This window comes from Macadamia integrifolia, chromosome 7 (assembly GCF_013358625.1).
Source record: "Macadamia integrifolia cultivar HAES 741 chromosome 7, SCU_Mint_v3, whole genome shotgun sequence".
In the NCBI taxonomy this organism is placed as follows: Eukaryota; Viridiplantae; Streptophyta; class Magnoliopsida; order Proteales; family Proteaceae; genus Macadamia; species Macadamia integrifolia.
In genome coordinates, this window is record NC_056563.1 from 35,111,419 (window position 1) to 35,129,094 (window position 17,676).

The window sequence follows — 17,676 nt, forward strand, 5'->3', positions numbered from 1 at the left end:
AATACCCACTCTTTTCTCTATCTGATCTGAGGCCTGTTGGAGATGAAACGAAGACCCTATGTGTCTCCCAGAGGTCTCCTATCGATTGTGTTTGACCATGATTTGATAGAAGTTGAAGCTGCCGTCCGCAACTCAAAACTGTAAAAAGGCTGTTACAGTCCAGTTCCGCAGAAAAAACTTATGAACTGCAGTATGCTCCCTTCTTTGGCTAATATTTGGTTTCTAATTGGTAGAATATATTAATAAAAGTCTGTAAAATGTTTGGCTGGTGATGCACATGTTGTTGCATTTTTATCACATCTGGGATGTTTCCAGGTAACAGAAACCAATGCTCTTTCAACAGGGAAGGTGTGTCTGGGTCGAGTGTGTACTCCCCATTTGGTTTGGGTATCATACCGACTTCCCAAGTGTGACTCGTTGATATGTCAGGGATTAGTGGACTAATGACGTTCTCTACCGGGTTCAAGCAGTGTAATTCCAGCATGTTTACTTTGGAGGGTTAGGATCTTCATGGCTGACCACAGAGATACTCCTTTAGTGGGACCCGAGGTGGCAAGGCAGGGAGAGCCCGAGTTCATACAGTGGTTGCATGGTGAATCTTAGGTAGCAGCCCCTGATAGTGGCACCCTGACTCAAGAAGACATTGAAGTCTTTCGCACAGTGATGGCTCAGGTCCCTCACCTATTACCACGTCTTCATTTGCCCCATCTAGTTCCCCATAAGCTGCTCTCCAAGTCACCAGTGCTGCCTCTTCCTCCTCATGGAATATTGTATCAAGGGCTACCGACCACAAGGCTGGTATGACTCAATTTTTATTCCAACTCTATCAGTTCCGGAAGAGAATGTTAGAATTAAAAATGGTCTCTTTCTACCACCTCTGGTAAGGGTAGTGTGCATGTCACATTTACCATGCCTCTTGATTCTGTAATCCATGATAAAAAAAATTCTAAAACCTTCTCTCTATTAGTCACCTTACAAAATCCTTGAGCTGCAATGTTACTTTCTTTCCTTTATATTGTTTGTTCCAAGATCTGGTCACAAGGAGGTTTATTGGCAGTGGACACGAAGAGAGAGGACTTTATCTACTTGACTCTACATCACCTCGTCTGAAGGGTGTGAAAGAAGCATAGTCGTTTGTCTGTGGAAGTAGTGAAAATAGATCCTTTGCCAATGTCATGCTATGGCATCAATGTTTGGGGCACCCATCTTTTGTTGTGAAGAAAAAACAACTACATCATTGATTCATTTCTTTCATTCCATCTCTAGCACCCATGTGATTTTGTGTGAGTCATTTCAGTTGTGAAACATCATAAAACTCATTATCCTCCTCATGGTAATAGAACTACCACTCTGTTCCATATTGTACGTTCTAATGTTTGGGGACCTACTCACACTACTTTATTTGCCTATACCTATTTTGTTATCCTTTGTTGATGACTATTCTCATATCACTTGGGTTTATCTGTTAAAAGTTAAAACACAAAAGTGGTGTCTAGTGCTTTCACGAATATCAGTCATATCATATCCACCCAATTTGAAACAAAATTTAAAATTGTTCAATCTGATCGGAGGTGAGTACAAGTTTGGAGGACTAAAAAATTCTCTAGCAATCATGGCATCTCCATCAGCTTGCCTGTGTTGACACTCCCCACCAAAATGGGGTAGCTGAAAATAGGAATCGCCAACTGCTGGAAACTACTAGGAATTGATTGTTAATATGTATGTCCACAAAAGACATGCATAACTTAGGCCTTGTATCAAGTATGATGTTGAATAGAGCTGATTAGAGGGCAAGGATCCACGTAGCCGACCCCATTTCTTTGGGATAAGGCAGAGTTGTATGCATGTCCCCAAAACTTTTTGGTATGTAGCTCTATTAACCACCACCTCTCTCCTATCCATACTCCCTCTAGCATCCTTGTGTTATACTCTCCATTAGACGTTTCACTATCTACCTCTTTTGCCTTTTTGTTCCCCCCCAAAGTGCTTGAATGTGTTTGAACGTTCATGTTTGCAAATATGGGTGTAGCAAACTTGATCCTCGAGCCCTTAATGTATTTTCATGGGTTACTTTCTGAAGGATAAACTGCTTTTTACCTTTCTTCTAGTTAATAAGAGGATATATTACGAAAGAGGAAAGACAAGAGATCCCCCTAAAGGTAGGGGAGGAAGAAAGAAAACAACACGAATTGTAGCCCTCAGTTAGGAGAAGCTCAGGCCAAGGTACAAAGAAAATGGAAGGCCCCAAGAATCAACAATAAAATTATTCCTTGGGGAGTCAATGCACCGGGAAGAGACCTCTTTTGAGGTTACGCTCCATCCAAATGTTGTAAATGGCGGCACCAAAGACAAGCTGACCCACTGCGTAACAACTAGATTTACCTGCAAGGGTCATATCCAACCAATCCCATACTCTATCAAAGGGCAGGATTCTCCTCCAATGAGGCCAACATCTAGCGAGCAGTCCTTTCCAAGTAGGGGAGAAGAAGGGGCAATTGGGAAAGAAAAAAGATGTGGCCTACATCTTTTGGGGAATTCCAAGATAGATAGTAGATGAGAGGCTAGAATCTCTTTAAAAGAGGAATGACAGTCATGGCTTAAAGTATCTCCGATACAATGCGACACTGATGACGGTGTAGCGAGGGAGCAGGTAAGGGCCCTCCAAACAATGGAGCAACCTTACCGTTGCGTACCGATTTTACCCTCGGAAGATGGCCTGAAAATCTCCTTAAATAGTCAATTGCCTCAACTTTAATATCTTCAACTCAGTCATCTCTAGCCTGAAGCATGGGAATAGAGTTGATTTTTGTTTTTGCTTTCATAGATCTGTGGAAGTAAGCAAAGCCCCCGAGCTCCAACCATTTAATTCTAGACTTTTACCTTAAAAAACTCTCCTTTCAGGCAACCAAGGAGAGAAGATCTAAAGAGACCACATTTCTTTCATCCACCAAGGAGGCATTGTGGACGTCAGATTGGAGCCTCAATTATATGTCCGAAAGCTTGTTTCTACAGTCCAAAACCAAGGAGGTAATGTTTCCAAAGGAGGAAGAGTTCCAAACTTTAAGGACACTTAAACATTCCAATGCTTCCAGGCAAAGGAAATGGTAGGGGATGGTTAAGCTTGGGCAGGCTTATCCTAGGCTTCAAGGGGATCTAAGAAAGCATAGGAGGAGGGAAAGGTGGAGAGGCAGGCTTCATTAACCAGAACCTTGTCAAGTTTGCAAGCAATCTGAGAGGCACCACCTCTTCTATTGTGGATTTAAGACCTGACCATCCCAAATCATTCACACATATGTCATCAAGTGAACTCATTGAAAGGATCAACAAAATACCAATCAATCCGATCACCACCTTGATTTTCATGACTAAACTAACAACATTGGAGTCACCACCCAAGCCCTAGGGAAGGGGCCCAACCTCTAAGGCAATCCAACAAATGTCTCCCCAAAGAGAGGCTCTCTCAGTGGGACAGTTAGAGATGTAAGTGGCAAGGAAAAAGAAGCTAGAGTTCCCAGAAAGGTTCAAGAACTCGTTTCGTTTCGGTAGTTTTGAAATAGCCAAAATTTCGTCAAGACAATGTACTTTTTTCCATGTGTTTCATTAGGCCATTTTGGTGGGCTAATGGTTGAAGTGGCTAAAATTAGCAAAATGAGCAAAATGAAATGACTAAGCTAGCCGAGATTTTGACGAAATAGTGCATCTTTTATGCCGAAATATGACCAAAATTATGTATTTTTCTATTTCGTATGCCATTTCGTTCCGGTAAAAAAAATTACCGAAATATCCGAGATTTAGGCGCATAGTTATTAAGGCATTGCCAAGGTGACACCTAGGCGTTGAGGCGGTTCAGAGGTTCTAAGGCAGTAGGGCGCCTTAGAGACAACACATAAGGCGGTCGCCTTATGTGGTAAGGCGACGCCTTATGACTCCTTTTACCCAAGGCGGTCGCCTTATGTACATTTTAGAATTTATAATTTTTTTAAACTAATTTAGATAAATTACAAATATCAATTTGTGATTGGCAGGTGTATGGCCTTGAAAGCACTTGAGATGCATGGGATCAAGGCTACTAACAACTCAAGTACTCAACCAAAAAAACAAAACACGATTCATTCAGAAAGGGTTTTGAGTCAAGGGTTTACAAGGAACTGAAGAAGAAGAACCAGGCGACCTTCCTCCTTTGATCTTGCTCTAGCAGCGGTGAGGGTTACTCCGACGAACAATCGTACCCCCTCTACAGGTACGTTTTTTGTCCTTTTTTTTCTTCTTTCATCTCCCTTCTTTCTTCTTCATTCTTCTTCTGTTCTTCATACGGTACCTTTTTTTTTCTTCTTTTGTTCTTCAGTTCTTCACTCTTCTTCAACCTACAGTGAACTTTATACCTATCTTTTTTTTTTTCTTCTTCTTCTTTCTTCTTTATTCTTCTTCTGTTCTTCAAACAAAGTACCTGTTTTTTCTTCTTCTTCTTCTGTTCTTCGCTCTTCTTCAACCTACGGTGAGCTCTGTACCTGTTTTTTTTTCTTCCTCATCTGTTCTTCATTCTTCTTCTGTCCTGTATACGAATCCTGTTTTTTTTTTCTTCTTTTGTTCTTCACTCTTCTTCATTTTCTTCTGTCATTCTTGTGGTTCTGTTTTTAAGTCAATCTGCTGTTTTGGTTTGATTCTTAATATTAGTGAAGAGTGAAGACCTAAGGCTAGTGTTAAGAGCCAATTATTGCATAAATATGAGGCTATCGATTTAAAGAAAATCTTCTTTTCTATATAAATATGAGGCTACTATTTTTTTTTTTTTGTAAACATATTATTGTCTGCCATGTCCTTTGGAAAACCAGATTGGATGAATATGCTTATAGCCTTGTATGCAACTCTTTATTACTGCCTAGAGCCTTCCATTTATTTGGAAAACCAGGTTGGCTTATGCATGGTTTAAGAACTCAGCGAGATCTCCCTGAGATCTCGTTATTTCGAAATGGTGAGTTGACATAACAAGCGAGGTCAAAAAATGACCAAACCTCGAGCAAGATTTTGAGATCTCACCGAGATCTCGGTCGAAATCTCGACTCGATCAGTTTCGGTCCATTTCGGTCCAAATTCTGGTTTGGTCCACACTATATAAACATGGTTTTGACCCCAAGAGGCGAGATATCTCCCTGGTTTTGCCAGGTTTCGCCTGGTTTTTCCTTTGTGACTTATTTTTGAGAGAAAAAACACAATCTGTGGAACATCTGTTCTTTCTTGGAGATCTTAACTCTTAGTTACATTGAAGCAAAGATATTCAAGATTGGTGGTCGCTTTTCCCCTCAAGAACACTCTAAGGTAAAAACTTCTTCCCAAACCCATTTTTTTCAAAGTAACATCATCAAATCTTGTTTCTTATTTGTTAATTGTTACGTTACATTGTTACTTGTTAGTTGTTACTTAAATGTATGTGATTCATCAATCACCAATAGGATTATAGGAATTAGAAATTATGGCTTTTATATATGTTAATGATTAAGTTGTGTCAAAATGGTGATTGTGGAAGGTGGATTAATGAATATATCATACTAGATGCAGTGTTCGAAGACTCGCAGCATACTTACATAGGGTACATTGTCAGTACCATTTTGAGTTTGTTTTTTGCAAATCTGATGTTTCCATTGTGTTTAGAATGGCTAAAATAAGGTAAATACACAATTTCAGGGCCTACAAAGGCCATATGCCCACCGAGACCTACTAGCGAGTCGACCGCCCGAAAAATAGAAGGTTTCTGCGAGATCGCCATATCTCGTTTTTTTGGGATAGCGAAATGGCTTGCGAGATCGAGTTTTAAAACCTTGGGCTTATGTATTATTGCATTGGTATGAAGTATGAACATTTAATCTTTATTTAGCACATGAGTAGTAGGATTCAACTAGGATTTAAGTCAAATAGAATGGTTATATAAAAAAATAATAAACGAACGTTTTATTCAATAAGACGACACCCTATGCCCACCCTATCGCCAAAGAGCTCTGAAAGACCCTCAAACGCCTCGGTCGCCTCACCGCCATAATAACCTTGTTTAGGCGAGATATCGCCAAGTTTTCGAACCATGGTTCCCAGAAGTGTCAGAAATCTTGAGGTGGAGTTGGGAGGTGGAGGAAAGCAGCAAAATATGAATTTAAGAGGGTCCCAAAGAAAGCCCTTTGGGTCGTGAGAGTGGTTAAAATGAATGGACCAAGTTGGGACAATCAAGGAGGCAATGTGAGAAGCATTAGCCTCCTTGACTTTTGTTTCAATGAAATAACATAAAGACGAACGGTGAAGCTTAATAAGGGATCGGACCTCAGCCTGCTTGGAAGAGGGGTTAAGGCCTCTTTTGTTAGGAAAAAAAAAAAACGGACTCATTGGGGAACAGAGGGATGTTTCAGCAAAAGCTCCGTAGAGCTGGGGAAGCCATGGTAAGGCAGGACCCATGTGGGCTGCTATGATGATGCCGGCAGTAAGCACGGAAAGCAGGGAGACAACCTCTAGAGGGGGGTTGCGACGGATGGCAAAGTGGAGGAGAAGTGTGACACCAGGCCAAAGCAGACCCAGTTTTTAACAAACTTGGACTCTGTTGGATCCTGATTCCTCCCCTACATGGCAATATTCGATCAGTCTCACGATCCTTCCCTCTATTTTCTCTCTTTTCCTCTATTACCTGACCACCCCTGTATATTACAGCCAGGTAACCATGCTCTCAAATGTGCTGCTGATGTATCCGAATCACATCTTCAGTTGTAGGCTAAAATTGAATTCCTCTCCATACCCACTGGAGCAATCTGCCTCTAGAATTCATTAGCACCTCCCTCAAACTCAAAATTGCTAGGAGATAAGTCCAAAGTTATTATCTCAATAGGAAGAGCACTTCATCCCCAAAAGGATGGAGCCTAGCAATGAAAACCTGTGTAGTTGCCTCAGAGACCAACTATTTCACGAGTAATACACACAAGAAATAGCCCAGATACTATTGAACCATATACTTGTGTGTTACAACTAAGTGACCAAACTACAAGAAAACAAATGCAACCCCAATCAAGACGGTCATCTAAATGTAGGACCTTAGGACCTAAACTCCATATTCTAACTTATATTCTCAAACCCTTAAGGTCTCTTCTTCTGGCATTTTTAGAATTATCTGGCATCATATGAAGATTCAGAGCGTCTACTCAACAGAAGTTTCTGGAGTAACAAGCCAGAGGTGTAAAACTATATTTGGCCAGGATGTGTATGACTAGTATGTGTATATGTGGGTGTGCATGTGTATATCACAAACATAACCCTGATAAGAAGAAATTAGCAAACAAAGAAGTAGAATATAACAGTTTCACTTACATTCAGTGACAAGAGAAGTCAATTGTGCAACCTCTTGACTCAGGGTAAGGATGATTTCAGCAGGATGCCCATCTGAGCAGCCAACTACTATGTCATCAAAGCTTGACGAATGCTCCTCAAGCTGGAGGGTTGAAGAAACTTCCAGCAACTGAGAAGAACACACAGGTTCCCAGTTCTTGTAAACGAGTAGAAACTGCTTGAGGAAGACATAAAACAACTTCCTCTTTTCCACCTACAGATTTACCCTGAAATTAGACTAATAGGAAAATTTTGAAAAGATCAAACAGATAGGATAAACTAAAGCTACAGTTATTATAGCACTTGGCACCTAGTCAAGAATCAATTTTTATGCATAACTCCAACATGGAAAGATAATCTTCAACGAGAACTAAAAGCTTAACCATAACAACCGAGGGAAGGAGATGTTAAGGCTTCAACCTAAATTCATACAAAAAAGCTACTCCCAATACAATATAATTAATATTTAAATAATAAAGAATCGAAAGAAAAAAGAGGAGGATCAATTTTCACTTCACTCAAAGTATAACCCTTACAATTACATGCATGAATTGTTTCCCTTGGAAGCTAAAAGAAAACTTCATTGTAGATATAACAGAGAGATTCCTAATGAAAAGTTAAGGGAAAAGAAATGTTTTCCACTTTTCCAAGACATAAAACAGCTTTCTGAAGATGATCTGCTGACTGAATCTCAACCACACGCAACAACAATTTTTCTACAGCCGACAAAAGTATGAAAAGAGAAGAACTGAGGAAGAAAGACAAACGACATTGGCAAGCACTTGACAGAACCCAAAGCCTCCACGCCTACCATCAGCAACAACTAAAAAGTAGAAAGAGACTTTTGCAGACACCCTAAAGTGTAAAACAGAAGAAACAAACCAAACCAACTCAACCCATTACAATAGAATGCTCCATCTACTAACCTGTCAACACAGCCCAATCACCCCCCTTACTTTTCCAGGAACATTCAAAACCAAGACAAACACTCAGAAATGCAATAATGAGCCAGAAGTCACTTATTTACTACACTGAACAGACTACCACGTTCCTGCTCCAAATGACCAACTCACATGTTCAAGCACAAGTATAGTAGTATATCAACAATCAAATTTTCTAATCCAATGCTAGATCATTTATGGAAATTCCCAGATCACATCAATTTCATTATGCTGGATAGAACCCTGCTCCTAATAAGTTTGCTCCTATATCTTTAACAGAGCTCTTCAATAGTGAATAATCAATCCTTGAGCTATTAGCGAGCCGGAAATCGGCCCACTATACCAAAAAATTGATAATAATTCCCTTTATATTGCTAGTGTTTCATACATCTGATACTTATCAAGTTTTCCTCGCTTGGGCCTCCTGGATCAATCAATTCACCAGGAAGAATTCCACAGTTAGGGCAAGACAAGTTTGCAACTTCCCAAACAAAACAGTCATATAAAAGTATTATGATAATATCCAGTTCTGTGATGAGCCCACCACCAGTATATATTGACCTTCTTTCAACTTAGTTTTCGACTAAGACTCGTAGTTAGTAATTAAAGACTAATATACATAGGGCTTATATGAACTCTCTTCAAAGCTAGAGCAACTCACAACTCCTGAACTCCTAATTCCTAGAATGACTAACTAGCAAACGTGAGAAAGCTTTATAGCATTCCAAATATGACAAACTATTTTTAGCTGAGAGAACAGAAGCTAAGAAAGGCCAGATTCTCCCCACACAAACAGATAATTTTCAAAAGATAATGCTAAAACTACAAAAATACCATCAATAATTAAGTCTCAAGCCCCAACCAATCCAGTGCTTCTCGATGGGCAGCTCTTTGCAGCACTGCTCTGCAGGTTGGCCCTCACCCTTGGGGAATAGTTGATAACTTCAATGTGATCTGGTTTAGTCATGAAAAGCAGAGTGGTGACAGCCTCTTGATGTCTCCCCAGTCAAAGCCTTCAATGATTACCCTGAGGACATAGGAATGAATGATTTAAGGTTGCTCCGTTGCAACCTAGTGGTCGGGTTCAAGTCAAGGACTCAAGAAACAGCCTCTCAGCGAAACAGGGGGTAAGGCTGCATACATTATTACCCTCCCCAGACCCCGCAGCAGTGGACCTTGTGCACTTTGTATGCCCTTTTTGTAGTGTGGTCAACCACCATCCCAATAATTTATTGAAACAGTTCAAAATTTCGGTCAAAATGACTGAAATTTTGCAAAATATTTCATGACTACATGTATACCAGATTTCGGCAAAATTTGGACTCATTTCGGAAGAATTTCGAGCTTTCAGCCCCCCCCCCTTCACACCTGAGAACTCTAGAACTACTAGAAAACCTCTTTTTTTTGGCAAAGTCCTTCATCTTGCTACTGATTAAGACTTGGTGATCAACTGTGGAGCATCCACTTCAACATTTGAGTTGATTTGATGCATCATTTAGCCAAATTTCCTCAAATTTCAAATTTTGGCGTTGTTGTGATGGACTTTGAGAGATTCTTCAAGCTGAGGATGACAAGGCCATCATAAGTCATATGATCCAAAGCCAAACTACCACTTCGGGTATTCTTTTTTCCAATCTAATGCTTCAAACATACATAAACATGCTTCAATAGGCAATCCCTATTAATTGTCTACAAGTCTATGATGAAACTTTTTTTACTTTCCTCATATATATTTTTCAATAGTTTTTATTCAATGTTGTGTTTTCTATACTAAATTATGTGTAGAATAAGTTACATATGAGAAAGGATACCGAAAGGTAAAGCGTACAGTACCAACACAGGGTCCGAAGCCAAAGTATCATTTTGGATATGCTTTTTTCTATAATCTAAAGGTTTAAATATTTTTTTAACATGCTAAATTAAGGTTTCCCTAGAGTTTTGGGACCAAAATATGGTCATTTGGCCACCAAAATGTACCAGATTTAGGCCGACTTTTGACCAAAATTCAAAATATTTCAGTTTCAACGAAACCCAGGTGGAAATTAAAATCTCTATGGTTGGTTACTGATGAATATGAGATTCTATACATGTACAACATCGGATCATATGTCAACAAACTTTCCTTATTACCTCCCAAAGTATAGAACAAAATAAAAAATAAAATAAATAAGTAAATTCCTAACTTGACCTAATAATTATTCTATCAGATGCATAATAATATTAAAATGTATATATTGATGAAATACCATAGGACACTCCTTTTGTCACTTATTTATCAAGCTCTAGAACAAGAACTTAAAATCGAAGATGAACAAATGATGGCATTTGGCAAATAGATCATACTTGTGTTTTAAAGAAGTATCTGAATCACATATTATTGGGTTAATTACATACACCTAAGGTACCTAAAGTCTAGAGAAATTACGTCTAGGGCAACTCACGTTTCATAAATATTATGTTCGGGGTATCTTGGGTTTCTTAAATGTTATACTTGGGGTACCTTTTTCTTCATATTTCCAATTTCACACATCGATATTAGGTTTGGCGATACTTCTTTCTCTCCTCTGGCAGATCGGCCATAGCACCCGCCCGCAGTGGGAGAAGCGAGAAACAAGGGGTGAGAACAAACCAAATTAAACCTTAATGTATCCTTTCTCTAGATCGAACTATCTCCCCATTGGTGGGAAGAAGTTCCTAGAGGTGGTGTGGTACAGGAAAAATGAAAAGTCGAAAATATGAGAAAAGGTACCACAAACATAAAATATCAAAAAGTGAGGTACCTCAGGTGTAGTACTGTAGTTTCTCTAAATGTTCGATACCCTAGGTGTAATTTACCGCATATTATTGTGAATTGTATTATGACTTAACACAATATGTGAATATTTTGTTGATATTTTCTAGACATGGCCAATGTATGTGAAGCATATTTTCATACCACCACCATAACTGCACTCGCCACTTCAGTTGCCACAAGCCACCGGAGCAGATATAGCAATCGAAGCGGGAGCTTTAGTCATTCTCTTTCGTTCCAAACTGTTAATAGAATGAATGGACGAATGCTTGTGAGTCTTTAACTCCCCATCCAACCGCCCCACTATAATTAGGGTCAGTGAAGGGGGGGAAAACCCCCAATGTGCCCCTACGGCTTATCCTTATTCTAGCACTCCCCCTCAAGTTGGTATATAGATGTCATGCATGCCCAACTTGACTAAACTAGGATAAAACAACTTTCCAAGCAGCCCTTTAGTGAACACATCAGCTAGTTGATCACCAGACTTCACAAAAGGAACACAAATCAAACCAACATCCAACCTCTCTTTGATGAAGTGTCTGTCAATCTCCACATATTTGGTTCGACCATGCTATACTGGATTATGAGCAATACTGATAACAGCCTTATTATCACAGTAAAGCATCATAGGAAGACAAGCAGGTACACCAATATCATCCAAAAGTGTACGCAACCATAGTAATTCACAAATCCCCTGAGCCATGGCACGAAATTCTGCTTCAGCACTGGATCTAACCACCACATTCTGCTTCTTGCTGCGCCAAGTGACAAGATTCCCTCCTACAAAGGTACAATAACCAAAGAGGGATTTTCTGTCAAGTGAACCAGCTCAATCAGCATCTGTATAAGCTTCAACTCGGAGGTGATCATGAGGAGATAAGAGGATCACTTTTCCTAAAGCTGACTTCAAGTATCGTAAGATACGCATAACAGCTTCCATATGGGAGGAATAGGGATCATGCATAAGCTGACTGACCAAACTCACAGCCACAGCAATGTCAGGTCGTGTATGAGAGAGATATATCAATTTTCCTACCAACTGTTAGTAGCAGCCTTTGTCGACTGGTTCACCCTCCTTTACCTTCGGTTGGGTAGTAATTTTCCATAGGAATATCAGAAGGATGACCCACCCAACATATCTGTCTTGGACAGCAGATCAAGGATGTACTTCCTTTGAGAGAGAGAGATGCCTTTTAAGGACCTGGCAACTTCAATCCCAAGAAAGTACCTTAACTTTCCAAGATCCCTTATCTCAAATTCTTTGCCCAGAAAACCCTTGAGATGATCAATCTCAGTGCTATCATTTCTTATTACCACGATGTCATCCACATAGACAATGAGTATAGTAACTTTTCCACTAGACCTCTTTATGAACAATGTGTGGTCAGCATTACTCGGCTTATAACCCACATATGTAATAGCCTTGTGAAATCTTAACCACACTCTAAGTGACTACTTCAAACCATAGAGAATACGCTTTAATTTATAGACCTTGCCTTGAGTCCTTGTGCTAAAAAAACCCAATGGAATTTTCATATAAAATTTCTTATCGAGATCTCCATGGAGAAAAGCATTCTTTACATCAAGTTGTCGGAGTTCCCATCCTAGAGTCACAACACATGAAAGTAAAACTTGCACAGAGGTCAACTTGGCAAATGGAGAAAATGTCACCTAGTAGTCAATTCCATAAGTCTGAGTGAACCCTTTAGCCACAAGCCATGCCTTGTATCTATCAACAGAACCATTGATCTTCTGTTTTACCACAAACACCCTCTCACAGCCAACAGGTTTCTTCCCAAGTAGAAGAGTCACAAGTTCCCATATAGAATTCCTTTTTAAGGCATCCATTCTTCCTCCATTGAGGCCTTCCATTTTTATTTTATTTTTTTTCTACAAGAGCTCTCTGCCAATTCTTGGGGACACAAGTAGATGAAAGGGAAGACACAAAAGTATGATAGGAGGGAGAAAGGGAATCATATGAAACAACATGAGATATAGGGTGTTGAGTACAAGTCCTAGTGCCTTTTCTGAGGGGCAATAGGTTGGTCAAAAGGATAAATTATACCTAAAGTATGAGGCTCAGTTGGTTCTGGCTCCAGGGCTGGCGAAGTGATGTGTAAAGGTGTTGTAGTAGTGGTGATGGTCTGAAGTTGCTTATTTCTGTTAATAAACTTGAAGAGTGGAGTCATCAATTTGTCTCTGGAATTCACCAATGGCTCTATAAACTGGAGTCAACTCCCCCTGGGTTGGAGCAATAGGAATTTCCCCTTGAGTTGGAACAATAGGTTATATCCCCTCACTGCTTGTGGAGCAAGAGAATCCTGAGGTGAAGATGATGGGCATACTGGTGGAGCAAGCAGATTCAGAATCATCTCTTCTTCACTAGTAATACCAGACTCCCCCTAAAGAGGTGACGATGAATAGTAACCAACAGATTCATGAAACACAACATCCATTGTTACCATAGCACGCCGGGTAGGAGGATGGTAACACTTGTATCCTTTCTGTGTAGGAGACAGATGATAGGGTGTCATCTGCTACCCGAACTTTATCTCTGCCTGAGGTGGGTGAATACTGATGAAATAAACTAGAGGAACCAGCCATGTGATCAATCGCACCGGAGTCAATGATCCCGAGAGTGGAGACGGCCGCACAATGATCACCAAATGAAATACTTGAGTGAGCAAAATTGGAACCTAAGGGGACTAGATTGGCAGAGTTGAGGAATTGGAAGCCTTAAGCATATGTCTAAAAGCTTGGAGTTCCTCTTGGGACTTGAGAGAGTCCTATATCAGTTGCAGGTGGAGTGTCCACAGTCTCAGCCTGATGGGCTTTAGTTTTGGATCTACCCCGAACACGCTTTGCCTTAAAATGCAGGTTTTCCAAGGAACTTCCAACATTTGGACTTGGTATAGTATGCCTAGTGGTAGTGTTCACATTTAACAATCTCCTTGGTGGTATCACTAGTTCGATTTACTCCCTCAGAGGTAGTAGTGGATCCGGTCTGTAGGGCTGACTTCTCACCAGTAAGAGTATGTAGCATAGAGTTACGGCGACATTCCTCCGTATAAACCAAGGCAAAGGATTGTTCCATAGTAGGGAAGGGAGATTTGCTAAGCATCTGGATACGAATCTGATCATATTCGAAATTCAAACCAGCCAAGAAAATATACACCCTAATTTTATCCAAATGTTTGGTGTAAGCAATACTGTCTACAACAATTTTGGGATGATAATTTGCAAAATGATCCAATTCATACCATAGAGTTCGAAGTTCTGCATAATATTTGGACACAGAGAGTTCCTACTGGGTAATAGTACGAACCTTCTTGAATTGATCAAATACCTAAGCATCATTCACTAGTTGCCTCTAAGTTTCCTTGGCAGCAGCCCAAATCTGAGAAGCAGAATCAAATAGAAAAAATACTTGAGAAATAGATTGATGAATAGAACCAATCAAGTAAGTCATTACCAAAGAGTCATTAATGACCCATTTATTCAAAGGAGCATCTTCATTAAAGGGTTTCTTCAATTTCTCTATAATATGTCCAGTGAGACCTCTACCAGCAATGGTAAAATATGTAGATTTAGACCAGACAAGGTAATTAGTTCTATCTAATTTCACAGAGCTAGTCTCAAAAGGCATGTAGTCATTGTGACTTTAACTATCAGACCCAGAGGTCACAGTAATAACTTCAACCATGGTTGAACTAGTAAAAATCGATAATGAGAGAGAGGACTACCAGATCTTCAAAGATCAACCGTCAGAAAGTGTTTATACTCAGATCAAATTGCCCAGTAAGGGTAGTGAGGCACTCCAGATAATATCAGCCTCGATAAAGAACTGTTGAGGTAGGTAAATTAAGGTTTTGGGAAAAAACCCTAATTATCAAAGAAGGGGAGATTTGATACAAAGACTTAGCAAATGGGGCCACAAGTCTAGTCAATCTCTATTGTAATGGTGATGATGATCTCCTCAAAAATTCAGCCAATTCTGAGGAGGGAGTCCCAAAAATTGATTGTCATGATTTTCGAAGAAAACCCTTTTTTTGGCACAAAATTGATTTTTGTAGATCTTTAATCTTGCAGATAATGATGAGTCCTTCCAGATAGTTGTACTTGACCTTAAAGAGGAAGAAACCACACTCCTTAAAAATAGAAGAATAATAAATCGCAGAGGATGAAAAACCCTAATTTTCTTGCAAGGGTTTTTGGTGTTTTAGCTCATGAGGTAGGGTATAGGACAGCCATTAGATTCGTAGGAATCGCCTCATTAGTGTTGCCCTATTGTAGGTTAATGGGGCAAAGGTGGGAAAATATGGAGGCTAACAAAGGTGATGAAGGTCTACGATTTCTTGAAGGAGAAGGGGGCTGGAAACTAAAAACCTAGATCAGAAATTAGGCTCTGATACCATGTTAACAGAATGAATGGGAGAATGCTTAATGCAGGAGTAGATTACAAGAAAATACCCCAGCAATTTATAACCCCAAACAATACTAATAGGAGCAGGAAACAAAGAAATAAGACCATCAAATAAACCCCCAGGGATACAATACCAATGCAGGAGCAAAACAAACCCAAAACACAACTCGATAGGAGAGAGAAAGACCTACTATAGAGCTGGAGAAAGAGAAGTGCGGTCAGGTCTGTAGAAATCCGATTGAGCTACACTCTTAGGCGTAGATAGTCCCAAGGGAGGGTACAAACCCCCCCCCCAAAGTTGAGAGGATTCTGACGATTGGTTGTAAAGTTACAAGCTTTCTTGATTTTCTAACCTAGGAGAAATAATCGCAGGCTTCAGGAGAGAGAATCAAATCTAGTTTGTAACTTGGACAGATCTGAACTTCTGAATACTCACAACAGTCGTATACTTCAACACTAGTAACTTTAGGATAAAATAGAAAGTTTTAAACAAGAAGAAACAAAAGGAAAAGTGGGGGAGGAGCAGCTGTCTCGGCCCGGGCTTCTCACCCACAGCTATCCCAGCTGTTCTAAGCAATTGACTGCAATTATTCTTTATTCAAATATGAAATTATGAGTACATAGGCTCCTCCATTTATAGAGGGCAGAATAGCAATCAAACTACTACTAGGAGCTAGTTTCCCAATAGGACTAGACACTCCTACTTCAACTAGGAGCTAGTTTCCTAATAGGACTAGACACTCTTACTACAACTAGGAATTCAAAATTGGACTAGGAATAATAAACCTATGTGAAAAAAAAAAAAAAAGATTCCTAAGACAATTTGGACTCGACATACCACTTACTCAACTCGATGGGCCCAATGGCCCACTAATAAACAACTACTAATTATTCCCCTAGCCGATGGGCTCGACTGGCCTTTGTTTGTACTTAGCCACTTAGGTGGACCAAGTAGGGGTTCGGCTGGCTTCTTGGCTGGACCCTAGCCACTCAAGTGGACTAAGGTTGGACCCTTCTTCCTCTCATATTTCCTTCCATAATGTGGATCTACATCAGCTCCCCCTTTCTTAGAATCATTCAACTCCGAATAATGGGTAAGGGACATGTAGTGCTCATAGATGTCCGTGTCAAGGCGTTGAAAGTGATAGGCATGGATCCAAGTACAATCCTCTCGTGGTCGACCTTTCCATTGGATGAGGAAGGAGTAGTACCCTTTGCCCCCACGAACTGTGGTGAACTTGTTGTCGAGAACATCTTCGATGACATCATCATTAGGGTTTGCAAATTGAGGAAGTTTGAGGGTGTGTTCAGTGTCACCGTCATCAGAATGGTGTCCTAAATATATCGTCAGATCAGCTACATTGAAGACATTGTTGATCTTCAGAGTAGGAGGTAGCTCTAGCATGTAAGCATTAGTGCCAATGCACTTCAAGACCTTGTAGGGACCCATGTTCCGAGGATGGAACTTGTGCACTGTACCAAGAGGAAACCTCTCAGGGGGAATTCGAACCATTACCAAATCACTAGGCTGAAATTCCACGTAGCGATGATGTCGATTGGCAGTTGCTTGGTATCCATCATTGCTAACAGCGATGCGATGGCGAACATCACCATGTACCTCCGTGATGTGTCTAAGGAACTCATCGGCTTCCACACTAATACGGGCCAAAGGTGGCAAAGGTACCAAGTCAACCGGTCGTTGAGGTTGCAGTCCAAGGACAATCTCAAATGGTGTACGACCTGTGGTGCAGTTGACGGAACTATTATAGGCGAATTGAGCAATGTCCAGTATAGATGGCTAAGTCTTTTCATAGTCTCGGACTAAACATCGAAGTAAGTTGCCAAGACTTCTGTTCACCACTTCGGTCTGACCGTCTATCTGAGGATGGAATGCAGTGGAGAACTTGAGTTTAGTATTTGTTTTCAGCCATAGAGTCTTCCAAAAGTAGCTCATGAACTTGACATCCCTATCTGAAACAATTGTCTGTGGTAGACCATGTATGCGCACTATCTCTTGGAAAAAGAGTTTGGCCAAGTGACTTGCATCAAGAGTCTTCTTGCACGGGATAAAGTGTGCCATCTTGGAGAAATGATCTACTACCACAAATATGGAATCATACTTTTCCCGTGTAGGTGGTAAGCCTAGGACAAAGTCCATGCTTATG

General features: G+C 40.3%; 1 protein-coding gene across 3 annotated transcripts in view; it reads right to left on the reverse strand.

Annotated features, from left to right (window-relative positions):
• Nucleotides 1-17,676, reverse strand: part of LOC122084610 (BEACH domain-containing protein B-like) — a 70,185-nt gene that overhangs the window by 39,279 nt on the left and 13,230 nt on the right. For all 3 annotated transcript variants that reach the window (XM_042652997.1, XM_042652996.1, XM_042652995.1), the window contains exon 4: nt 7,339-7,570. In XM_042652997.1, coding sequence (XP_042508931.1) covers nt 7,339-7,570 — 232 coding nt within the window. The remainder of the gene's footprint in view (nt 1-7,338; nt 7,571-17,676) is intronic.